Source organism: Podarcis vaucheri (genome assembly GCF_965113315.1).
Source record: "Podarcis vaucheri genome assembly, chromosome: 3".
In the NCBI taxonomy this organism is placed as follows: domain Eukaryota; kingdom Metazoa; phylum Chordata; class Lepidosauria; order Squamata; family Lacertidae; genus Podarcis; species Podarcis vaucheri.
The window spans coordinates 3,061,962-3,087,492 of NC_138761.1; the positions used below are offsets into that span (position 1 = coordinate 3,061,962).

General features: G+C 48.0%; 1 protein-coding gene across 6 annotated transcripts in view; it reads left to right on the forward strand.

Moving 5' to 3' along the window:
- Positions 1-25,531, forward strand: part of EFR3B (EFR3 homolog B) — a 132,718-nt gene that overhangs the window by 101,067 nt on the left and 6,120 nt on the right. For all 6 annotated transcript variants that reach the window (XM_082217475.1, XM_082217477.1, XM_082217473.1 and 3 more), the window contains exons 10-19: positions 3,381-3,542; positions 8,954-9,065; positions 12,415-12,466; positions 13,714-13,886; positions 15,564-15,639; positions 18,151-18,312; positions 20,297-20,428; positions 21,162-21,229; positions 21,428-21,555; positions 23,290-23,381. In XM_082217475.1, coding sequence (XP_082073601.1) covers positions 3,381-3,542; positions 8,954-9,065; positions 12,415-12,466; positions 13,714-13,886; positions 15,564-15,639; positions 18,151-18,312; positions 20,297-20,428; positions 21,162-21,229; positions 21,428-21,555; positions 23,290-23,381 — 1,157 coding nt within the window. The remainder of the gene's footprint in view (positions 1-3,380; positions 3,543-8,953; positions 9,066-12,414; positions 12,467-13,713; positions 13,887-15,563; positions 15,640-18,150; positions 18,313-20,296; positions 20,429-21,161; positions 21,230-21,427; positions 21,556-23,289; positions 23,382-25,531) is intronic.

Consider the following 25,531-nt stretch of genomic DNA (forward strand, 5'->3'; position numbering starts at 1 on the left):
TGTGGAACTCACTGCTGCAGTTTAAAGCCACTATTCTTATGATATTATCACTGGCAAGGCACTTATGAGTCAGAGATCAATCCCAGACAAATCAATGGGAAATATTGATGGGGAAGTTAGCCTGGAGAGGTATTTATAGTTATTTTTCATTCATTTATTGCCTATCCATCCCAGCTAATTTTCCAAGGATCTCAAGGTGGTGGGTTCAGTTCTCCCCACCCCTCCTCACTGAACCCCCACAATACCCCCTGCAAGGTAGCTTGGTGACTTGCTCAAGGTCACCCCCAGTGAGGTTCGTGGGTGTGTAGGGGCATATGAACTCCGACGCTCTAACCACTACACCACACTCCCTCATAAGTTCAGAAACTGGGCTAAAAGTAAGGAACTGCTAGAATGGAGGATGAAGTTGATGGACTATGCAGAATTAGATAAATTAACAGGAAGGATTTGAAACCTGCGGGACCAGAGATTCTTAGAGGACTGCAGTAAATATATAAATATATATAAATATATTGAAAAGTAATTGTGATGAACAGATTACGCTAGCAGGACTGCAAGAAGTTTTGTAAGGTGGGTTATTTGAAATGTTACAAGAAAGATTAGGAAAAGAATGATTAGTTGAGGACAATTAAATGCAATATGGAAATTAAGAAATGCAGAATAAGGGATAAAGAACGGAAAATCATCAGAGGTGTTGATGGAAGTCTAAAACATTGTATAATACGAGAAGATATGTTGAAGATGACTGTTGGAACTGATATGTTAAAAAATCATTAAAAATGTATTTAAAAAATTAAAATAAAAGTAAGGAACTGCTTTCTCAGGTCCAAACTAGTCCCTTAAGCATTTGGGGATTGTCTTTTTGGCTGCAAAGGGACCGTTGAAGGCTGTTTGATCCATTTTTTTGTCAGTTGTATCAGGCTTTATGATTTATGTGTCTACAGTTCTGTAACAAGGAGAGAGAGAGAGAGAGAGAGAGAGAGAGTTTAAAATGCTACAACCTTCTAAACATCTGGACGGGCTTGTCTGAACAAAAATGCTCATTAGCAGGTGCCCAAAGGAGCAGTGAAAGCGCCGCCTTGATATCCAGAGGCAGGCAGTTCCAAAGGGCAAACCATTCTAAAAGATGGAGTTCTTAAAGATGCTGTCAGGGGTTCAGGAGCAGAGGCGAGGGCAAGGGAGGAAACAGAGAGCGAGGGGGAGGAGTCCGAAGGAAAGATGAGCGATGACGACGACCCGAGATCTCCGAGTCTTTCCAGTGAATCGGAAGATTCACAGAAAGGAGCGCCAGTGACCAGAGCAAGGGGGGAGCTTAGGGGGACACCCCAGGAAGAAGGGACAAAAGGGGGTTCAGAGAGCAGCAGTTGGAAATCGGGGCCAACGTCCCCAACAGAGCGCAGTGGGGAGGAAGGGCGCCAGGCACCGGGATCCGGCGGCTCGCCGCAGGGGGGGAGGAAATGAGTCAGGAGTGGCCACACCTCCATCGGAGAGCGAAGTAACGGTTAAGCGGAAAGTGGGAGGTTGGGCGCGCACGCCAAGTTCAAATGCACAGGAAGGCGGCACAGTAAGCAGCCCGGAAAGGGAGCCAGGTCCTAAAGCCCGCCGCAAGGAGACAGAAGGGTCCGGGGGGTCAGCGTCAGAAGAGTCCCGGAAGGAAGAGACCACGGGGGGCAGAGGGACCCAGAGAAGAACGGTCAGGAGGAAAAGGTGGAGTAAGGCTAGGGTATTAAGTTGGGGTACAGGAGGCGGGGACTCAGACAGAGCTTCGCCGGTCTAGCTTATAAGACGTAGGGCTGCACGCTGCAGCTTGGAAATGGAAACTGTAACTCAATAAAGACTTTTATAACGTGAACGCTGGCTAGCGTGATCCTCTGTGAGCTAGGATCTGGCAGCAGCCCTGACAGATGCGGAACTGCTGTTACGCAGCACCTGTTGCAGCGCTAGATCCACAGATCAGAGCAGCTGAGCGAGCCTGTCACAGGCCTGTAGAATTGGAAGGGACTGTGGCGTTCCCAAAGCAAAGGAAGGATTAGACTCTGATTAATAACATACACACAGAGTCTTGAACAGCACGACTCTGGGAGGAGCGCATATAATAATTCTTGTCCACCCTCCAGCCCAGGTCGTTTTATTCACAAAAGAACTTTTTACACAGAGTTCGTAAGAACCAATCAGATTTCCTCTGAGCATTTTTTTTAAAAAACACCCACGTGGGGACAAAGTTACACTTTTGTTGTTGTGGTGGTTTAGTTGTGTCCGACTCTTCGTGACCCCCTGGACCAGAGCACGCCAGGCCCTCCTGTCTTCCACTGCTTCCTGCAGTTTGGTCAAACTCATGCTGGCAGCTTCGAGAACACTGTCCGACCATCTTGTCCTCTGTTGCCCCCTTCTCCTTGTATCCCCCATCTTTCCCAACATCAGGGTCTTTTCCAGGGAGTCTTCTCTTCTCATGAGGTGGCTAAAGTCTTGGAGCCTCAGTTTCACGATCTGTCCTTCCAGTGAGCACTCAGGGCTGGTTTCCTTCAGAATGGATCAGTTTGATCTTCTTGCAGTCCATGGGACTCTCAAGAGTCTCCTCCAGTACCAGAATTCAAAAGCATCAATTCTCTGGCGATCAGCCTTCTTTATGGTCCAGTTCTAACTTCCATACATCACTACTGGGAAAACCATAGCTTTAACTATACAGACCTTTGTTGACAAGGTGATGTCTCTGCTTTTTAAGATGCTGTCTAGGTTAGTCATTGCTTTTCTCCCAAGAAGCAGGCGTCCTTTAATTTCGTGACTGCTGTCACCATGTGCAGTGATCATGGAGCCCAAGAAAGTAAAACCTCTCACTGCCTCCATTTCTTCCCCTTCTATTTGCCAGGAGGTGATGGGCCCAGTGGCCATGATCTTCATTTTTTTGATGTTGAACTTCAGACCATATTTTGCGCTCTCCTCTTTCACCCTCATTAAAAGGTTCTTTAATTCCTCCTCACTTTCTGCCATCAAGGTTGTGTCATCTGCATATCTGAGGTTGTTGATATTTCTTCCGGCGATCTTAATTCCGGCTTGGGATTCATCCAGCCCAGCCTTTCGCATGATGAATTCTGCATATAAGTCAGGTGTCAGGTGTAGAGAAAGCAAATGGCAGAGATGGAGAGGCTTGTGGGATTTGATCAGAAATTATTGTCCATGAATTAAACCCAGTCAATGCCATGCTTTCATCACTGACACAATGGCTAGCTCCATATTTCATAATTCCTCATAGCAACCTCACCTGACCCCCCACACTCTGGATATTTGCACTCCTACAAGGGACCCCTGAAGGTCCTCTAGTCTGACCCCCTGCGCTGCGGGAATCGCAGGCGAGACTCCGACGCTCTGTGTGCTTCTTCCAGGGCCAACCGTGCTAGAGGTCTTCAACACCCTCCTGAGGCAGCTACGCCTGAGCATCGATTACGCCCTGACGGGCAGCTACGATTGCGCCATCGCCGGAGGCACCAAGATCATCAAGGAGCACGAAGAAAGGATGTTCCAGGAGGCTGTCATCAAGACCACAGGTAGGCCAAGGCTTTTGCTCCTCCTCCCTTTGAGCCAGAAAGGTCACAGCTCAGGGTCCTTTGCATGCAGGAGACTCCAGGTTCAATTCCCAGCATCGCCAGATATTCTTCTGCTCGAATTCCAAGAGAGTGGCTGCCAGCCAGTGTAGTCAACACTGCTATGAATGGACCAATTGGTCCATTCAAACCAATGGTCTGGCTCAGGTTCCTGTGTGTACGTTTCCCCCAATTTTTGTGCATATTTTTGATCGGGGAACTTCATCCGCACTTTCGGGAAAGTGCAATGTGAAAGGCCCATGTCTGCGTATTGTTGCAGGAAGTTTGAATCGGGTAGATCAGGGGTCAGCAAAAAAAATTCAGCAGAGGGCCGGTCCATTGTCCCTTAGATCTTGTGGGGGGCTGGACTATATTTTGAAAAAAATAATGAACGAATTCCTATGCCCCACAAATAGCCCAGAGATGCATTTTAAATAAAAGCACACATTCTACTCATGTAAGAACACGCTGATTCCTGGACCGTCTGCAAGCTGGATTGAGAAGGTGATTGGGCTGGATCCGGCCCCCAGGCCTTAGTTTGCCTACCCCTGGCCTAAAGCAGGGGTCAGCAAACTTTTTCAGCAGGTGGCCAGTCCACTGTCCCTCAGACTATATTTTGAAAAAAATAATGAACGAACTCCTATGCCCCACAAATAACCCAGAGATGCATTTTAAATAAAAGGACACATTCTACTCATGTAAAAACACGCTGATTCCCGGACCGTCCTCGGGCCAGATTGAGAAGGCGATTGGGCCACATCCGGCCCCTGGGACTTAGTTTGCCTACCCATGGGGTAGATCTAATGCATTTCTATGCAAGCAGAACCAGATTAGGAAGAATAAATATTAGGAAGAACTTTCTGACGGCGAGAGCTGTTTGACCGCGGGACAGACTCTTTCATGGGAGGTTTCTAAACAGAGGTCAGAGGGCCAACAGTCAGGGATTCTTTCTTTCTTTTTGTTTAATTTTTTTGTTAAGGTTTTTCCAAATACAGTAAGATGTAGAAAACTTGATATAAATTTAAAAGAAACAGATGTAAACAGCGACAAAAGAGAAAAGGGGAAAGAGAAAAGGAAGAGGAAAAAAGCAGGAAGAGAGAGAAGAACAGGAAAAGAAACAAAAGGGAGAATGGAAAAAGAAGAAATAAAGAAAAATAAGGACTTCTGATTTTCTATCTATTGGTTACATAGAAAAAGGTTATTTAAGACATTCAGTCCATGATAACTTCCCTCTTATACACTTTCTTTTAAATAAAATTTCTTAATATAAAGTCAGGGATTCGTTAGCTAAGCATTTTCATTGCAGGGGGTTGGAGTAGATGACCACTGGGGATCCCTTCTGAATCTACAATACTGTTATTCTGTTGATTTCTCTGCCATCTGTGCTTATGAGCTACCTGGGGTCAGAGGGAGGGGGCTAGCAATAAGATCAAGAGCAATATATTTTAAAAATATAACAACAACTAAGAACACAGGCAAGGCAAATGAAACAGTCAATGCATCATCAAAGCTGTAAGGACTTGAGTAAACCTCATCTGAACAGCAGGACAAAGGATGAAGAATCAGAGGGGAGACTTGTGCCTCTACTGTAAAGTGAAAATCAGTATTAAACAGTTTTTTAAGCTGCCCGCTTGGAAACCTGGATAGATTTCGTTTGATGAATCGCTTACGGAAAAATTAGCTAGTTTGCTCCTCTGAGTTATCGAGAGAGGACTCATTAATCTATCCCCAGAGGCACGAGGATGAATCAGCTTCGAACTCGTATCTTTCTGGAGACAGAACCATTCCAATCCACGTCAAAGTGCAAGTAGATAAATAGGTACCGCTCCGGCGGGAAGGTAAACGGCGTTTCTGTGCGCTTCTGTGGTTCGCCAGAAGCGGCTTAGTCATGCTGGCCACATGACCCAGAAGCTGTACGCTGGCTCCCTCGGCCAGTAAAGCGAGATGAGCACCGCAACCCCAGAGTCGGCCACAACTGGCCCTAATGGTCAGGGGTCCCTTTACCCTTAAGCATTAGATAATCGCCGGGACTAGCTGGCTGAATTGGTCCTACTTGGGCCAGTGAGGAGGTCAGGGGAGAATTAGCTGTGGGATCTCAGAGCGGGTGATCTTCATAAAAAGGGGAGGGGGAGGGAAGAGAAGGGAAATAAAAGATCAGGCTGAATTAAAATTAATGGCCAGGCGGAATAGCTCTGTCTTACAGGCCCTGTGGAAGGAGGTCAAATCCTGAAGGGCCCTAGTCTCAAGGAAACTCTGATGGCCACCAACCCAGATGGCTTTAAAAGAAAAAAAAAATCCTTCCAGTAGCACCTTAAAGACCAACTAAGTTAGTTCTTGGTATGAGCTTTCGTGTGCGTGCACACTTCTTCAGATACACTGAGACAGAAGTTGCCAGACCCTTCTATATAGTGAGAAGGTGGGGAGGGGTATTACTCAGAAGGGTGGTGGGAATGGGAGATTGGCAGATAGCTGAGATGAGCCTGTTGACGACTCTTAACGACTGCAATAGGTCTTACAGGAAAAGGCAAGGGGTGAGAAGGTGAGAAATGGCTTAGTCATGTATAATGGGATAAGAATCCAATGTCTCTGTTCAGACCAGGTCTCTCCATGGTTTTAAGTTTGGTAATGAGTTGCAATTCAGCAGCTGGTCTTTAAGGTGCTACTGGAAGGAATTTTTTTTATTTTGACTATGGCAGACCAACACGGCTACCTATCTGTGGCTTTAAAAGAGTATGGAACAAATTCATGGAGAAGAGGGCCATCAAAAGGCAGAAATGCTTCTGAAACCCAGTTCCTGGAAATTCCAGGAAGGGAGATTGCTCATGTGCTCAAATCCTGCTTGTGGGTTTCCCATAATAGGTGGGCCGCTGTGGGAACAGGATGGTGTACCAGATGGGCCTGATCCACCAGACACGTCTCATGTTCTTAACCCTTCCGTATCTCCATAAATCCCTCAGGAGCGCATGGGACGGGAGTTTCTAGCGCTGGAGGCAGATAGGAAGGAAGGGAAACAGGTGCCTTCAGAATTAAATATTCCTTCCAGTAGCACCTTAAAGACCAACTAAGTTAGTTCTTGGTATGAGCTTTCGTGTGCATGCACACGAAAGCTCATACCAAGAACTAACTTAGTTGGTCTTTAAGGTGCTACTGGAAGGAATTTTTTATTTTGACTATGGCAGACCAACACGGCTACCTATCTGTAACAGGTGCCTTCAGAGTTTGCCTTCATGCCGCCAGCAGAGGTCAGGATAAGCTTGGGAATCGCCAGAGTCAAAGCAGATGGGAGACAATATGATACGACAATCTTTATTGTCACTGTCCCATACAGAACAACGAAATCGAAAAAATCTACATCACACATTCAAAAACCCACAAGCCTAAGCATCTCTAAGCAGATGCCTTTGTTTGTCTCCAGACCAGCACCCATTACTTCAGACATGGTTGAAATCTGGGCTGGTTCTTGGGGTGACGCAGGGTTGTTGTCTGTTCGGCATACGGAAGTTTGTTTTGGGTGCTCCTACAAACAGCTTCCTTTGCTCCAAAAATTCCCATTCTGATTTTGAATCCTGACAAGACAGAAGTACTGTTTTTGGGGGACGGGGGTGGGCTGGTGTGGGGGACTCCCTGGTCCTGAATGGGGTAACTGTGCCCCTGAAGGACCAGGTGCGCAGCCTGGGAGTCATTTTGGACTCACAGCTGTCCATGGAGGCGCAGATCAATTCTGTGCCCAGGGCAGCTGTCTACCAGCTCCATCTGGTACACAGGATGAGACCCTCCCTGTCCGCTGACTGTCTGGCCAGAGTGGTACATGCTCTGGTTATCTCTCACTTTGACTACTGCAATGCACTCTATGTGGGGCTACCTTTGAAGGTAACCTGGAAACTACAATTAAATGCGGCAGCTAGACTGGTGACTGGGAGCAGCCGCCGAGACCACATAACACCGGTCCTGAAAGACCTACATTGGCTTCCAGTACGTTTCTGAGCACAATTCAAAGTGTTGGTGCTGACCTTGAAAGCCCTAAACAGCCTCAAAGGCCCAGTAGACCTGAAGGAGCGTCTCCACCCCCATCGTTCGCCCGGACACTGAGGTCCAGCTCCGAGGGCCTTCTGGCAGTTCCCTCACTGCAAAAAGCCAAGTTACAGGGAACCAGGCAGAGGGCCTTCTTGGTGGTGGCGCCCGCCCTGTGGAACGCCCTCCCACCAGATGTCAAAGAGATAAACAACTACCTGACATTTAGAAGACAACTGAAGGCAGCCCTTGTTTAGGGAAGTTTTTAATGTGTGATATTTCAATGTATTTTTAATCTTTGTTGGAAACCGCCCAGAGTGGCTGGGGAAACCCAACCAGATGGGCAGGGTACAAATAAATTATTATTATTATTACTATTATTACTATTATTATTATTATTATTATTATTATTATTATTATTCAAAATAAAAAAATTCCTTCCAGTAGCACCTTAAAGATCAACTAAGTTAGTTCTTGGTATGAGCTTTCGTGTGCATGCACACTTCTTCAGATATTATTATTATTATTATTATTATTATTATTATTATTATTATTATTATTATTATTATTCTGCCTCCGGGTTAAACTGCCCCATATGCGAGCTATTTTTCATAGCAAAGTTAGTGGCGCAAGTTTGGACCGGGACCGTCACTGTTCCTGCATTGCAGAGGGTTGGACTATAGATGACCCTGGGGCAAGCATCCCCAAACTTGGCCCTCCAGCTATTTTGGGACTACAGTTCCCATCATCCTTGACCACTGGTCCTGTTAGCTAGGGATGATGGGAGTTGTAGTCCTGAAACATCTGGAGGGATTCCTGGACTAGATGACTCTTGGGGGTCCCTTCCAACTCTACAATTCAGATTGCAAGGTTGTGGTGGGAATTCAAAGGGGAGAACCACGTATACCACATGTAGCTCCACGATGAAATAAAGGCGGGGTGAAAATGTGTTACATAATACACTTTTGAAGCAATGTGCAGTGCAGGATTGGGCCCCTGCGCATTGGCTGAGGTCAGTAATGCTCAGATTGGGTGCCTGAGAAGGTTCTGTGCACCAGAACCCATCATCCCTGACCACTGGTCCTGCTAGCGAGGGATGATGGGAGTTGTAGTCCCAAAACAGCCTGTCCTGGGGGGAACCCTTCCAAGTCTACAGTTCTGTGATTCTATGATCCCCCCCCCAATGGCTGGTGGGAGAGCAGGAAAGTAACATCTTGTTGAAATGCTTCTAGCCTGAAAATAGAGTGCCCCCTCCTCTTCTTGCCTCGGGCCTTTTTACCCTCTCTGCCCGCCTGCCTGTCCGTTCACACCCCCCCCCAAATCCTGACCGTCTTGCATGCTCTCTTCCTGCTGTCTTTCTTTAGGTTCGTTTGCCAGCACTCTGCCCACCTATCAGAGGTCGGAGGTCATGCTTTTTATCATGAGCAAAGTCCCTCTTCCTTCTCTGCACCACCCTCTAGACACGGGCAAAGCTGGGTGAGGACACTTTTTCTCCTTCTCCCCCCCTGTACCCCTTTTTCCTTCCGACTGTTTTACTCTCTCCTTTGCCTCCCCACCCCCCACCCCAAATCCTCTTCCCACAGCCTGTGAATCCTCTGTTGGAGCGGGTTGGGCTGGATGACCCCAGGGTACCCCATCCGAGGCTGCATTTTAAACCTGAATTTTAAATTGGGGTCCCTCCCATTATGTTTTTACTGTACTTTTTACTGTTGTTAGCCTCCTTGAGCCTGGCTCTGGCCGGGGAGGGCAGGGTATAAATAAAATTTATTATTATTATCATTATTATTATTATTATTCAACTTGGCAATTCTCTGACTCCTGCCGTTTCTAGCAACTGGTGTTTGGGAGTTTGCTGCCTCCGACACTGGAGACAGAGCAGAACCCATTATGGCCCATAGCTCCTTAATGGTGCTGTTTTGTGGGCACTAAAAGTCCACCTTCGGGACAAATTTAGAAGCCCATTTCTCTAAGTGTTTGCAAATACCTGGAGAGATTCTCTGCTCTGTCCACCAAAACGTTAACTTTTAAGTGCCACATTCCTCAAGATGTCTCTGCTCTGTCTGATGCCAGGAAGCACTTAGCAAAATGGTCCCCACTCTCGTTTCTGTTTAAAAATAAACATCTCTTACCTTGGACTAATGGGAGACGTCTATTTAGTTCTCTATCTGGGAGCTGGGAAAATGAGAATTAAAGAATTAAAGGCGATAGATATTTTGATGGAAAGTTGGAAATAACAGCTGCATTTCTCTATAAAAGGCTGGAGCCTTAGCAAGTCTTTGGTTGCTGAACCCAGCCCGGGGAAAAAAAAACAACAACTTTCTGCACATTGGAAGGTGGGAAAAGAGAATTATTGACTGGTTGAGGACGGGGTCTCCCCAGCCACTCACTCCTCCAACTCAAGACTCAAATTAATTGCAATTGTTTTGGGAAAAATAACCAGCATTTAAAAATCAAGCCAATTGTTTAGAAACACAGAACAACAAACCCCTGTGTTGCAAACTTAACACAACAAACAAGCAACATAAAGACCAGTATACTAGATAGCACTGCAATTCTTATTGCATAATATACATAATTTAGTACAGCAAAAACAAAATGTGTACACTTGTAAATTCTCTAATATATTTGAAATCAAATGAACACACGTCTGTCAATCTTTGAAAGTCCGTAAAAGCATAATAATACAACTTTTTAGGCGTTCATGGTGCTGAAGTGGTGAGTGAATAACAACGTAGGACAATTGTCAGGGTTACTTCCAGATCCTAGCTCACAGAGGATCACGCTAGCCAGCGATCGTTAAATAAAAGTCTTTATTGAGTTACAGTCTCCATTCTCGAGCTGCTGCGTGCAACCCTACGTCTTATGCTTAGATCGGCGAAGCTCCGTCTGAGTCTCCGCCCCTTGCGCACCAACTTAATATCCTAGCCCTGCTCCACCTTTTCCGCCTGACAGTTCTCCTCTGGGTTCCTCTGCCCCCCTGGGTCTCTTCCTTCCGGGATTCTTCTGACGCTGACCCCCCTGACTCTCCTGTCTCCTTGCGCCGGGCTTTAGGACCTGGCTCCCTTTCCGGGCTGCCTACTGCGCCACCTTCCTGTGCATTTGAACTTGGCGTGCGCGCCCAACCTTCCACTTTCCGTCTAACCGTCACTTCGCTCCCCGATGAAGGTGTGGCCACTCCTGACTCGTGCCCTCCCTCCTGTTGCGAGCTGCCAGCGCTTGCTCCCTGGCGCTCTTCCTCTTTCCTACTCTCTGGCGGTGACGTTGGTCCCGATCTCCAACTGCTCCCCTCTGAGTCCCCTCTGGCTCTTTCTTCCTGGGGTGTCCCCCTAGTCTCCCCCCTTGCCCTGGCCACTGGTGCTCCTTTTTGTGAATCTTCTGATTCACTGGAAAGACTCGGAGATCTCGGGTCGTCGTCATCACTCATCCTTTCTTCTGCCTCCTCCCCCTCGCTCTCTGTTTCCTCCCTTGCCCTCGCCTCTGCTCCTGAACCCCTGACAACAATGATCCCGGATAATCTGACTGTTTCGCTGGAATCTTCTTCAGTGCAACCCATAGATTAGAAAAATGCACAAGAAGCAGTGGTCATAAGGATGTTGTTGTTGTTTAGTCGTTTAGTCGTGTCCGACTCTTCGTGACCCCCTGGACCAGAGCACGCCAGGCACTTCTGTCTTCCACTGCCTCCCGCAGTTTGGTCAAACTCATGCTAGTAGCTTCGAGAACACTACCCAACCATCTCGTCCTCTGTCATCCCCTTCTCCTTGTGCCCTCCATCTTCCCCAACATCAGGGTCTTTCTCAGGGAGTCTTCTCTTCTCATGAGGTGGCCAAAGTATTGGAGCCTCAGCTTCAGGATCTGTCCTTCCAGTGAGCACTCAGGGCTGATTTCCTTAAGAATGGAGAGGTTTGATCTTCTTGCAGTCCATGGGACTCTCAAGAGTCTCCTCCAGCACCAGAATTCAAAAGCATCCATTCTTCGGCGATCAGCCTTCTTTATGGTCCAGCTCTCACTTCCATACATCACTACTGGGAAAACCATAGCTTGAACTATACGGACCTTTGTTGGCAAGGTGATGTCTCTGCTTTTTAAGATGCTGTCTAGGTTTTTCATTGCTTTTCTCCCAAGAAGCAGGCATCTTTTAATTTCCCATAGATTAGAAAAATGCACAGGGAGCAGTGGTCATAAGGATATGTTACATAGATTCCAGCGCCTAAAATGTTTTACTGCTTAGCCCACAGGATAGCATCTAGTACTTTGTTTCAACTATAGACTTATTATACTTTTACGGACTTTCAAAGATTGACAGACGTGTGTTCATTTGATTTCAAATATATTAGAGAATTCACAAGTGTACACATTTTTTTTTGCTGTACTAAATTACGTATATTATGCAATACGAATGGCAGTGCTACCTAGTATACTGGTCTTCGTGTTGCTTGTGTTGTTAATTGTTTAGAAACGGCTTAACGAGCATAGTTAACCTGCAGACTTCATGGTGTTAGTTTTAGCGAATTTACTGAAAAGGCTATTTCTTAATTCGTCCATGAATGCTGGGAAGTTTCCCTGTAACTGCTGCAGCAGATATGCCGCCTGAGAAATAAAGATACCATTAGCAAAATTGCAGAGGTTGGTGAGCGCTTTTCTAGACTGTTTGGCATAGGCAATATCACTGCAAGAGAGAAAATGAGGAAGGTGGCGCGTATTTCTTTTGTTCCTTTGCACCCTTCAGCTAAGGAAATTCTGTTTCGCCACTCTGTGATTCTGAGTTAGCTTCTCAGTGCGAACAGCACCACCGCTGGGCTTTAATCTCAACTTTTGCCTTTTTTAGGGAGAATCGGAATCGACTGACACAGATCATGCTTCTGAAATCCCTCCTCCAGGTAACCAATATGGTGTTTTTTTTCATTAATCCCAGAACCTGGGAGAGTTGCCCTATGGCATGTGTTGCAACTGAGCCGCGGTGATCCAACTCTTGATTATTATTTTTTAAAAAGATTTATTTTGTTTTTGTAACAAAAAACAACCTTTATTATACATCAATATACATTAATTTACATATAACTTAGACAGTACACAGCACAACATAGATACACCATAGACATCATAGACACCGACTTCTTCTCCTTGTGCTATTTTACACTTTGTTAAGCTATACACATTTCATTATTATTAGTTTGGTTTCCCATTTTATATCCGTAAACTTTTACTATGTACATTCTCTAAATTTCAAGATTCATTCTAGGGCTGCCAGGAGATTAACACTGTCACTGTAATTTTAAAGATATCCTTTAAATATCATCCAATATTTATTAACTTTCTGTATTGGATTTCCTGTTATTCTCCCTGTCGCTTTGGCAAGTTGTAAGTATTCTATCGTTTTCGCTTGCCAGTCCATTTTTGTGGGGATGCTATCAACTTTCCAATTCCTTGCTATTAAAATCCTAGCCCAGGCACGGGCAAACTCCGGCCCTCCAGATATTTTTGAGACTACAATTCCCATCATCCCTGACCACTGGTCCTGTTAGCCATGGATGATGGGAATAGTAGTTCCAAAACATCAGGAGCCCCTTTCAAGCCCTAAACGGCCTTGGTCCTGTATACCTGAAGGATTACCTCCACCCCCATCATTCTGCCCGGACACTGAGGTCCAGCTCCGAAGACCTTCTGGTGGTTCCCTCTCTGCGAGAAGCAAAGCTACAGGGAACCAGGCAGAGGGCCTTGTCGGTAGTGGCGCCCTCCCTGTGGAACGCCCTCCCATCAGATGTCAAAGAGATAAACAACTACCTGACTTTTAAGAGACATCTGAAGGCAGCCCTGTTTAGGGAAGTTTTTACTGTGTGACATTTTAATGTGTCTTTAATCTTTGTTGAAAGCCGCCCAGAGTGGCTGGGGAAACCCAGCCAGATGGGCAGGGTACAAATAACAAATTATTAATATTATTATTGTTATTATTATTATTATTATGGAGGGCCGGAGTTTGTCTATGCCTGTCCCAGCTGCTGTGGTTGCGTATATAAAGAGGAGTCTATGATTTTCCGTGATGCCCATCGACATAATACCTAACAGGAAGGCTCTGTGATTCTTTGAGGTTGGTGCCATTTAACGGAGATCTCTGTGGATCCCGCAGGTCTCCACCGGCTTCCAGTGCAGCAACATGCTGACAGCTCTGCCCAGCTCCTTCCTGGACCGGCTCCTGTCCGCGGCTCTGATGGAGGACGCAGAGATCCGCCTCTTTGTCCTCCAGATCCTCATCAGCTTCATCGACCGCCACGGGAACAAGCACAAGTTCCAGACCATCAGGTACACAGGCCTTTCCTTTCCTTTGAGGGCTGGCAGGATGGGGGGTGGTGTTGGGATGCAGCCGAGGAATCGGGGGCAATAAGCAGGCCCCCAGCTGGCCCCAGACCACCAGCCGGTGTGCCAGGCAATCTTCAGTCCTTGGATCAGCGTGAAACTGCAACCCTAGCTTCAGAAGCTGAGCACACGCACTCAACTGCGAAACAGAAGTGGCAGGGAGAGGCTGCGTTGAGCATATTTACAAGCAGTTTATTCAGCATGTAAAGGTAAAGGGACCCCTGACCATTAGGTCCAGTCGTAGCCGACTCTGGGGTTGCGGCACTCATCTCGCTTTATTGGCCGAGGGAGCCGGCATACAGCTTCCGGGTCATGTGGCCAGCATGACTAAGCCGCTTCTGGCGAACCAGAGCAGCGCACGGAAACGCCGTTTACTTTCCCGCCAGAGTGGTACCTATGTATCTACTTGCACTTTGACATGCTTTCGAACGGCTAGGTTGGCAGGAGCAGGGACCGAGCAACGGGAGCTCACCCTGTCGTGGGGATTCGAACCGCCGACCTTCTGATCGGCAAGCCCTAGGCTCTGTGGTTTAACCCACAGCGCCACTCGCCTCCCACTTATTCAGCATACATCAGGACAAAAGGAAAACATGTCTTCTCCCCTTGATGTCCAAAGCAAGCAGCTCAAAGCAAAAGCTGTACACAAATGGAAGTTCCCAGCAAGCTGCGCTGGAGTGTAAACAGGCATATGACGTACAACAATCATGCCTGTCCCTTAAGGTGGAACAGAATATTCTAACAGACGGAAGCCCGGGTCAACTTCGTGGGGTTGCAGCAGGACCCTGAAGCAGCGGTGGCAAACCTTTTAGAGACCGAATGCCCAAACTGCAACCCAAAACCCACTTATTTTTTGCAAAGGGCCAACACAGCAATTTACCGTATTTTTTCGTGTTTTGAGCTGGGGGGGGGGGGCGGTTTGCCCATAGCTGTTGAGCTTTTAGGGGGGAGGATTACCCAGGGATGTAGGGATGCGGGTGGCACTGTGGGCTAAACCACAGAGCCTAGGACTTGCCATCAGAAGGTCGGCGGTTCGAATCCCCGTGACGGGGTGAGCTCCCGTTGCTCGGTCCCTGCTCCTGCCCACCTAGAAGAAGAAGAAGAAGAAGAAGAAGAAGAAGAAGAAGAAGAAGAAGAAGAGTTTGGATTTGATATCCTGCTTTATCACTACCCAAAGGAGTCTCAAAGCGGCTAACATTCTCCTTTCCCTTCCTCCCCCACAACAAACACTCTGTGAGGTGAGTGGGGCTGAGAGACTTCAGAGAAATGTGACTGGCCCAAGGTCACCCAGCAGCTGCATGTGGAGGAGCGGAGGCAGGAACCCAGTTCCCCAGATTACGAGACTACCGCTCTTAACCACTACACCACACTGGCTCACACACTGGCAGTTCGAAAGCACGTCAAAGTGCAAATAGATAAATAGGTACCACTATTTATCTGCCAGCAGCTGCAGGTAAATGTTGAAAAACATGGGGGAGAGGACAGAACCCTGAGGCACCCCACAAGTGAGAGCCCAGGGGTCTGAACACTCATCCTCCACTACCACTTTCTGAACACGGCCCAGGAGCATTGCAACCACTATGCCACGCTGCCTCTCGTTTCATCCTTTTCCATTTCCCCGCACAGCACCATCAGCGATATCTCCATCCTGAAGCTGAAAGTGGACAAGTGCTCCCGCCAGGATACTGTCTTCATGAAAAAGGTACGGGGGAAAGGAGCTAGTGGGTTTGCAAGACTTGCAGGTGGAAGGATGTGAGCCAGCCAGGTGGACAGGTAGACATCAACGGGGGGGGGGTCATTTCTGGCACCTTCCATGTGCAACGCCATTTATCCACCATAATAATAATTTATTACTTATACCCCTCCCATCTGGCCAGGCCTCCCCAACTACTCTGGTCGGCTTCCAATAGAATATTAAAAACACAATAAAACATCAAAACTTCCCTAAACATCCTGAATCTTACAACATTCGTTGCATGTTCACAGATGCTAGTGTTACGAGAGGGAGAAAAACTCCTATTATTATTTATTTACCCCCCTATACCTGGTGGTCTCAGGGTGGTTCACAGAATAAAATCAAGATATAAAACCACAAAATACATAATAAAAATAAAAACTACAACCCAAAACATCCCTCACACACACAAAAAACGCATTTTAAAAGGGCATAGGATGTCAGTCAGCTCAACCAAAGGCCTGGTTAAAAAAGAACATTTTTCCCCTGTGCCCAAAGGTATGTAATAATAATAATAATTTATTATTTGTACCCCACCCATCTGGCTGGGTTTCCCCAGCCACTCTGGGCAGCTTCCAACAAAGACAAAAAATACACCAAAATGTCACACATTAAAAACTTCCTTTAACAGGGCTGCCTTCAGATGTCTTCTAAATATCAGGTAGTTGTTTATCTCTTTGACATCTGTGTAATGAAGGCGCCAGGCGAACTTCCCTGGGGAGAGTGTTCCACAGACGGGGAGCCACTGCAGAGAAGGCCCTGCTCTTGTGTTCCCACCCTGCGGACCTCTCGAGGAGGAGGCACACAAAGAAGAGCTTCAGAAGATGCTTCTCTGCCCATGCCTTGCATAATATTATAAACTTCTGTCATGTTGCCTCTTAAGTCTCCTTTTCGCTAAACAAAAAACTCCCCAAGGCCGCAACATTTCCTCTTTGGCGAGTCTCTCCATCCCCTTGATTATTTTGGCTGCCCTTTTCGAGGCGACCGGGACTGTGCCGTATTCCAAATTTGGCCGCACCCTAGATTTCTATACCGGAAAACCTACAATGCTGGTGGTTTACGGCATTTTTCGCTCTATAGGACGCACTTTTCCCCCTCCAAAAATGAAAGGGAAATGTGTGTGTGTCCTATGGAGCGAATACAGGAGGCAGGCAGGCAGGAAAAGCCCCCAAAAGCTGCACACAAGCTCCACACAGCTCTTGCGGGCTTTTCCTCAGGAGGGAGAAGGGACTGACGCAGCCAGTCAGTCCCTCCTCCCACCTCGTAGAAAAGCCCACAGGAGCCGCACGCTCCTTAAAGGGTGCGCGGCTCCTGTGGGCTTTTGCAGGAGGTGGGGGTATTGCCATAGCCGTGCGCATCCTCTCCCTGCTGGAGAGGGTGCGTGGGGCTAAAGAAGCCATAGCCCCGGGCTTCCCTGGCAGCCTCCAGAAGCTCGCGGAGCTGCGCTTCCCCCCACAAGCTCGGGGAGCAGCGGAAGGCTGCGCACCTTTCCGCTGCTCCCCGACCTGCTCTTTGGGGCTGGCGGTGGGCTTCCCCCCGCCAGCCCCAAAGAGCAGGTCGAAAGGAGCCTGAAGCCTGGAGAGCGAGAGGGGTCAATGCACGGGATCCCTCTCCCTCTCCAGGCTTCCAAGGTAGCTGCCTGAAGGCAACTGAACGCACCTTGAACGGCACCTTGTTTTAGATGGGGAGAACAAGGGGAAGAAAATTCTCCCCTTCTCTGTGCAGTGCCTCCTGCCGCTTCGCTGAAGGGGCGCTGGGCAGAGAGGGGGAGAATTTTTTCTTGTTCTCCCCCTCTAAAACAAGGTGCGTCCTATAGAGCGAAAATAGTTTTCGGAAGCATGGAAATATGAAATAATAATAATAATAATAATAATAATTTATTATTTATACCCCGCCCACTCTGGGCGGCTTCCAAAAGAATATTAAAATACTATGATACATCAAACATTAAAAGCTTCCCTAAACAGGGCTGCCTTCAGATGTCTTCTAAAAGTCTGGTAGTTGTTGTTCTCTTTGACATCTGGTGGGAGGGCGTTCCACAGGGAGGGCGCCACTACCGAGAAGGCCCTCTGCCTGGTTCCCTGTAACTTGGCCTCTCGCAGTGAGGGAACCACCAGAAGGCTCTCGGTGCTGGACCTCAGTGTCCAGGCAGAACAATGGGGGTGAAGACGCTCCTTCAGATATACTGGACTGAGGCCGTTTAGGGCTTTAAAGGTCAACACCAGCACTTTGAATTGTGCTCGGAAACGTACTGGGAGCCAATGTAGGTCTTTCAAGACCGGTGTTATGTGGTCTCGGCGGCCGCTCCCAGTCACCAGTCTGGCTGCTGCATTCTGGATTAGTTGTAGTTTCCGGGTCACCTTCAAAGGTAGCCCCACGTAGAGCGCATTGCAGTAGTCCAAGCGGGAGATAACCAGAGCCTAACCAGTCCTCCGGCGACGCCTCTCTCACGAACATTGCCTCTCTGCTTTTCCACAGCACTCGCAACAGCTCTATCGCCACATGTACTTGACGTGCAAGGAGGAGAGCAACGGGCGGGCGCATTACGAGGCCATCTACAGCCTGCTGGCACTCACCAGCATCGAGCTGGCCAACGAGGAGGTGGTGGTGGACCTCATCCGCCTGGCGCTGGCTATGCAGGTAGGGGCTGGGCCAGGGAGGGGGGTCTGCCAAGACCCTCCTGGGAGCCTGCTGAGTCCTTTATTTCTGGGGGGTCAGGAGGAGAGAGAACGGGGTGCCAAATCAATATTGACAGGACTATCGCTTAGGTGGTCTTAATCTGTTTCAGAAGGGCTTTCCCTGAAGTGTGACCCCGCTCTCTATATTTTGGGAGGGATTTTGATTGAAGAAACGGCTTTGCGGTTTTTAAAGAGTTCAATCTCTGTGATTTATCTTATTTGTAAACCCATTCATTCGTAGCCTTTGGGCTGTGAAGCTGTTTGGAAACCTGTGAAACAAAGAATAAATTTGTTCCGCAAAGAGCTTTTAGAGAATTAATCTGATCCAGCACCAGCTGTTCTTTCTGTATTTTATTGATTTAATAATGTTATAGTTATGTGATGTTTTGATACTTTTATTTGTCTGAGTTAGAGTCATAGAACTGTGGGGTTAGAAGGGACCCTGAGGATTAGCTTGTCCAACAACCTGCAATAATAATAATAATAATAATAATAATAATAATAATAATAATAATAATAATAATAATAATAATTTATTTATTTATTTATACCCCCACCCATCTGGCTGGGCTTCCCCAGTCACTCTGGGCAGCTTCCAATAAAATATTAAAATACAGTAATGCAATGCAGAAACATGCAGCTGTCTTGTGGAGGGATCGAACCTGCAACCACACTCTTAACCAACTGAGCTTAGGCGGTATACGTGTTATTATGTAAATGAATAACAGTGAGTTCTGGCATATAGAATCGGAGTATCGTAGTGTTGCAGGGGACCCCAAAGGTCATCCAGTCGAACCCCCTGCAATGCAGAAACTTCAGCCAAAGCTTCCTTGACAGATGGCCATCTAACTTCACAGGTACAGGCCATCAGTGCCAGATTTACATATAAGCTAAACAAGCTATAGCTTAGGGCCCCACAATCTTGGGGCCCCCCAAAAAATTAAAGGAAAAACACACTGGATGTACCTTTCCAAAATATAAGATAGAAAGCAAATAAAACCTACATACAGCAACAGTGTTTTGTGTTGTGTAGGCTCCTATGATGTAAGTCATGGGCCCCGCCTGCTCGCCTGCTCCCTAAAATATCACTGGTTTGCTCCTTTCTATATATAGGGTGCCAACATTCTGCATGGGCTGGGTGCATGGAAACATGTGCAAATGGCTCAAGATACCTATGAGATCCATCAATTACCACATAGCATATAGTAAAGGAGCAGTTGTCCCATTCAGGACCAGGGAGTCCCCCACACCTGCCTGCCCCCTGTAAACATGCATAGGTAAAGGTAAAGGGACCGCTGACCATTAGGTCCAGTTGCGGACGACTCTGGGGTTGCGGCGCTCATCTCGCTTTATTGGCCGAGGGAGCCGGTGTACAGCTTCCGGGTCATGTGGCCAGCATGACTAAGCGACTTCTGGCGAACCAGAGCAGCGCACGGAAACGCCGTTTACCTTCCCACTGGAGTGGTACCTATTTATCTACTTGCACTTTGACGTGCTTTCGAACTGCTAGGTTGGCAGGAGCTGGAACCGAGCAACGGGAGCTCACCCCGTCGCAGGGATTCGAACCGCCGACCTTCTGATCGGCAAGCCCTAGGCTCTGTGGTTTAGACCACAGCTCCACCCGCGTCCCCACAAAGCATATATTCAACACAAAGAACAGTGATGATTTGTTGTTGACAAAGGACAGCTGGACATATAAAGGGCCCCATTACCTTCAGTAGTTGAGGGCCTCATCAAACCTGAATCCGGCCCTGCAAGCGATATAAGATTTCTGCCCTGCCAATGGCTGTCAAAGAGCAGCTTAGAATAACCCAGTTCAACCCAACAAGACGATAAAGAAGCAGAGTCAGCAGAGGATAATCAGGCATTTCCCAGGTCTCTCAGGTTTAACAGTTGGCGTTGATATCCAACTGCCTGGACCCATAACATCCTGACCTTCTTTGCAGGAGTTAGCCCAGGTCAACGAGGACAACCTGCCTTTATACAGTCGCTGTGCCCTCTATGCCCTCGGCGCCGCCTACCTGAACCTGATCAGCCAGCTGACCACGGTGCCCGCCTTCTGCCAGCACATCCACGAGGTCTGTATTGTCCCTGTTATAAAAGGTAAAGGGACCCCTGACCGTTAGGTTCAGTCGTGGCCGACTCTGGGGTTGCGGCACTCGTCTCGCTTTATTGGCCATGGGAGCCGGTGTACAGCTTCCGGGTCATGTGGCCAGCAGGACTAAGCCGCTTCTGGCGAACCAGAGCAGCGCACGGAAACGGCGTTTACCTTCCTACCGGAGCGGTACCTATTTATCTACTTGCACTTTGACGTGCTTTCGAACTGCTAGGTTGGCAGGAGCAGGGACCGAGCAACGGGAGCTCACTCCATCGCAGGGATTCAAACCGCCGACCTTCTGATCGGCAAGTCCTAGGCTCTGTGGTTTAACTCACAGCGCCACCCACGTCCCACTCTGATAGAGTAAACCAATCTTAATACAGTGGTTCCTCGGGTTACATACGCTTCAGATTACAGACTCTCCTAACCCAGAAATAGTACCTTGGGTTAAGAACTTTGCTTCAGGATGAGAACAGAAATTGTGCTCTGGCGGTGCGGCAGCAGCAGGAGGCCCCATTAGCTAAAGTGGTTATTTCAGGTTAATAACGGACCTCCACAACGAATTAAGTTCTTAACCTGAGGTACCACTGTATCAGGGAACCTAACTCTGTCAGTGTGCGCCAAGCAGGGCACTCAGAGATGTGGGCACTGGTGGTGGTCGAAGGTTTCCCCAAGGATCTCAGCTGGTTGAGCGAGTCTTGCCTTTTTTCCAGGTCATTGAGATGAGGCAGAAGGAGGCGCCGTACCTGCTCCCCGAAGGCGTGTTTGCAGAGAAGCCCAGGTAAGCCAGCCCAGGAGCCTCTGGCTTGGAATCCAAGCCTCGAGGCTTTACTCATCCGGTGACACGAACATTCCTTTTGTGCTGACGCCTTCCCTGGCCCTTCCTCCTCAGGAGGGCATGCTCTGAGCAGCAAGGGGGAGGCGGGAGAGAGAGGCTTTGTCACCCCCTCTCATTTCTCCTCCCGATTCCCTTCCACAGGCTATCGAGGAACCTGGACCGCCTGGGGCCTGAGATCCTCTTTCGGCAGAGCAAGATCAGCGAGGTGCTGGGGGGCAGCGGATACAATTCGGACCGGCTCAGCACCCCTTATATCCCCCAGCTGACAGGTACGGGGGCTGAGTGTGCCCTCCGATGCCAGGGGAGGGAGGGGGAAAGGCAAAGTGGTCAAATTTCATAGAATCCTAGAATCCTAGAGTTGGAAGAGACCACAAGGGCCATCGAGTCCAACCCCCTGCCAAGCAGGAAACACCATCAGAGCACTCCTGACATATGGTTGTCAAGCCTCTGCTTAAAGACCTCCAAAGTAGGAGACTCCACCACACTCCTTGGCAGCAAATTCCACTCTCGAACAGCTCTTACTGTCAGAAAGTTCTTCCTAATGTTTAGGTGGAATCTTCTTTCTTGTAGTTTGGATCCATTGCTCCGTGTCCGCTTCTCTGGAGCAGCAGAAAACAACCTCTCTCCCTCCTCTATGTGACATCCTTTTATATATTTGAACATGGCTATCATATCACCCCTTCACCTCCTCTTCTCCAGGCTAAACATGCCCAGCTCCCTTAGACGAATTTGCACCTCTTAGCCGAATTTGCACCTCTAAACCCCCTGCTACCCTCTTAAAGGTAAAGGGTAAAGGGACCCCTGACCATTAGGTCCAGTCGTGGCCGACTCTGGGATTGCGGCGCTCATCTCGCTTTATTGGCCGAGGGAGCCGGCATACAGCTTCCGGGTCATGTGGCCAGCATGACTAAGCCGCTTCTGGTGAACCAGAGCAGCGCACGGAAACGCTGTTTACCTTCCCACCGGAGTGGTACCTATTTATCTACTTGCACTTTGACGTGCTTTCGAACTGCTAGGTTGGCAGGAGCAGGGACCGAGCAACGGGAGCTCACCCCGTCACGGGGATTCGAACCGCCGACCTTCTGATCGGCAAGTCCTAGGCTCTGTGGATTAACCCACAGCTCCACCCGCGTCCCTGCTACCCTCTTATTACATCCCAATAGGTAGTCCTGCACTTTAAGAAATGCCAATCCAGAACAACTCCTCATTCCTCGTATCATTTCATTTTTTAAGTAATAATAGTTTTTATTAAGCTTTACAGTGGATGCTCGGGTTGCGAATGTGATCCATGCAGGATACACGTTCGCAACCCGCAGCGCTTGCAACCCGTGCTTGCGCACACGCAGGTTGCGATTTGACGCTTCTGCGCATGCGCAAAGCACTATTTAGCACTTCTGCGCTTGTGCGACCGCCGAAACCCAGAAGTAACCCATTCCAGTACTTCTGGGTTTTGGTGGTCAGCAAACCGAAAAAAACGCAACCTGAAGCGTCTGTAACCCAAGGTATGACTGTATAGGGGAAAAAATACAAAACTTAATATCTTTCCCTTTTTTGTTTAAACTAAGACTTTGATCTAGATACAATAAAAAGCATAAAAGGGGGGAGAAAAAAGAAAAAGGAAGGAAGGAAGGAAGGAAGGAAGGAAGGAAGGAAGGAAGGAAGGAAGGAAGAAAGAAAGAAAGAAGAAAGAGAGAGAGAGTAAAATAGAGGTTAAGAAAGAAAGACTCAGAAAGTAAAAAAAAAAAAAATCCCATGCTTCATCTGCTATATAAAAGCAATATGCACTTCATCCAGTCCAACACCCAACAAAGTCACTTTCCACAAACAAAAATGATCTCAATCCTCAAATCCAAATATCTTTTTTTCCCCACGCAAAAAGTCTGTAAGAGGTTTCCAGTCTTTAGCAAATGTTAACAATGACTTTTCTCTGATTTAAACATGCCAGTTTCCCCATCTTGGCTAAAAGCCAGCCGTTCCTCCCATGTTGGCAATTTTCCTTTCAGATGAAGATCGGCTGTCAAAGAGGAAGAGCATTGGCGAGACCATCTCCCTGCAGGTGGAAGTGGAGTCGAGAAATAGCCCCGAAAAAGAGGAGGTACGGTTTGGACGGTGCCCTTCCATGGACCGTTTGTCGCGAGCCACTGGGAGATTTCGTGGAAGTCAGGGTTGGGAGATGGGGGGACCCAATAGGCTTTGTAGGGAAGAAGACGGCCTTTGAGGTCTTGGCCCTGAGCTGTTATGGGCTGATGGGATTAATGGTTCAGGAGATCTTCCCAGTGTGGTGTAGTGGTTAAGAGCGGTAGATTCGTAATCTGGTGAACTGGGTTCGATTCCCAGCTCCTCCACATGCAGCTGCTGGGTGACCTTGGGCCAGTCACACTTCCTTGAAGTCTCTCAGCCCCACTCACCTCACAGAGTGTTTGTTGTGGGGGAGGAAGGGAAAGGAGAATGTTAGCCGCTTTGAGACTCCTTAAAGGGAGTGAAAGGCGGGATATCAAATCCAAACTCTTCTCTTCTTCTTCTTCTTCTTCCCCACCCCAATCATTTGCTGGCGGCCCTGTTTGCCTCTCAAGTAGGATTTCTGCCCAGACAACGATGACAAAACAACAACAAACCTCTGGTTACATGAAACATATTCAATAAACACACAAGACATAACCGGCTGTACGTTTGAAAAAATAATACATACTATTCATTGTAGATTTCAGCAGAAGTAGCTCATAAAGTTCGACGAAAAAAGTAGAAGACCCAGTGGATCAGCTCGTTCTCTAATCAGTTTATGCATAAGGTCCATCTGTGTGAAAGTGTCTATTCCACCTGCCTGTCCAACAATCCACACGAAAGGTTGTTATACAGAGTCCTTTCACAGAGTCTAAGGGGCGTCTGACGCGCTGTTTGGAAAAAGACTAGTACAGTGGTGCCTCGCAAGAGGATATTAATTCGTTCCTCAAGTTTTTTCTTCTTGCGAGTTTTTCGTCTTGCGATACACGGTTTCCCATAGGAATGCATTGAAAATCAATTAATGCGTTCCTATGGAAACCGCTTGCCAGGCTGGCGGTGCAGAGAAGGGCTTTTCTCCCCACCGCAAGCCTTCAGGACAGGTACGGGAACAGAGGGGAAGGGGCGCAGCACTTCTCCTCTGTTCCCGGGGCTTGCGGTGGGAGGAGGGTTTTTCCTCCCCACCGCCAACATTCAGAACAGCATTCTGAATGTTGGCGGTGGGAAGGAAAACCCTCCTCCCACCACAAGTCTTCAGGACAGCCATCCGAAGGCTGGCGTGGGGAGAAGGGCTTTCCGCCCCACCATCAGCCTTCGGAGCAGCCTTCCGAAGGCTAGCGCGGGGAGAAGGGCTTTCCGCCCCACCGCCAGCCTTCGGAGGAGGTCTGAGGACAGTGGGGAAGAAGTGCTGTGCTTCCCCGCTGTCCCGGAGATTTCCCTATGGGCTTTCGTCTTGCGAAGGAAGCCCATAGGGAAATTCGTTTTGCGAAGCGCCTCCAAAACAGAAAACCCTTTCGTCTAGCGGGTTTTCCATCTTGTGAGGCGTTCGTCTTGCGGGGCACCACTGTACGTTTGACCAGATCTAAGCCTCACAGAAGTGATCATCTGATCCATTGGAACTGGATAGGCTGCAGTGCTCATAATCAGGAGAGGTTGAACATGGAGATACATCAGATCTGTTAGACTGACCGTGAACTAGTCCTGAGGAATTCAGCCATAAATAAACTTTGCCTGTAGAGTAATCATTACAATCTCTGCTCAACTTCTTTTTCTTAAAACTGGCTAATGCGGGGGAGTAGTTCTGGGCACCCGCAGGAACACCAGCTCCTCAGACTGCTCAATCTGAGGGGTTTTTTGGGGTGTCGTGACGCTCTTACGGTCTCCCCAGCCTTCAGTGCCCCCGGGGCTCTTTCAGCCAAAAGAGCTCCCGTCCGCCATAACTGGGCGACCAACCGGAAGTCCTTCATTGGAAAATTTATTAATGTCCTGATCCAACTTTAGAGTAAGTTTGTCAAAATCCTCCTTATTTTACAGTGGTGCCCCACAAGACGAATGCCTCGCAAGACGGAAAACTCACTAGACGAAAGAGTTTTCCGTTTTGGAGGTGCTTCGCAAAACAAATTTCCTATGGGCTTGCTTCGCAAGACGACAATGTCTTGCGAGTTCCTGCTGGGTTCCCCCCCTTTTTCTAAGCCGCTTATCAGCTGATCCGATCAGCAGAAAAGCCGCTAAAAGCCGCTAAAAGCC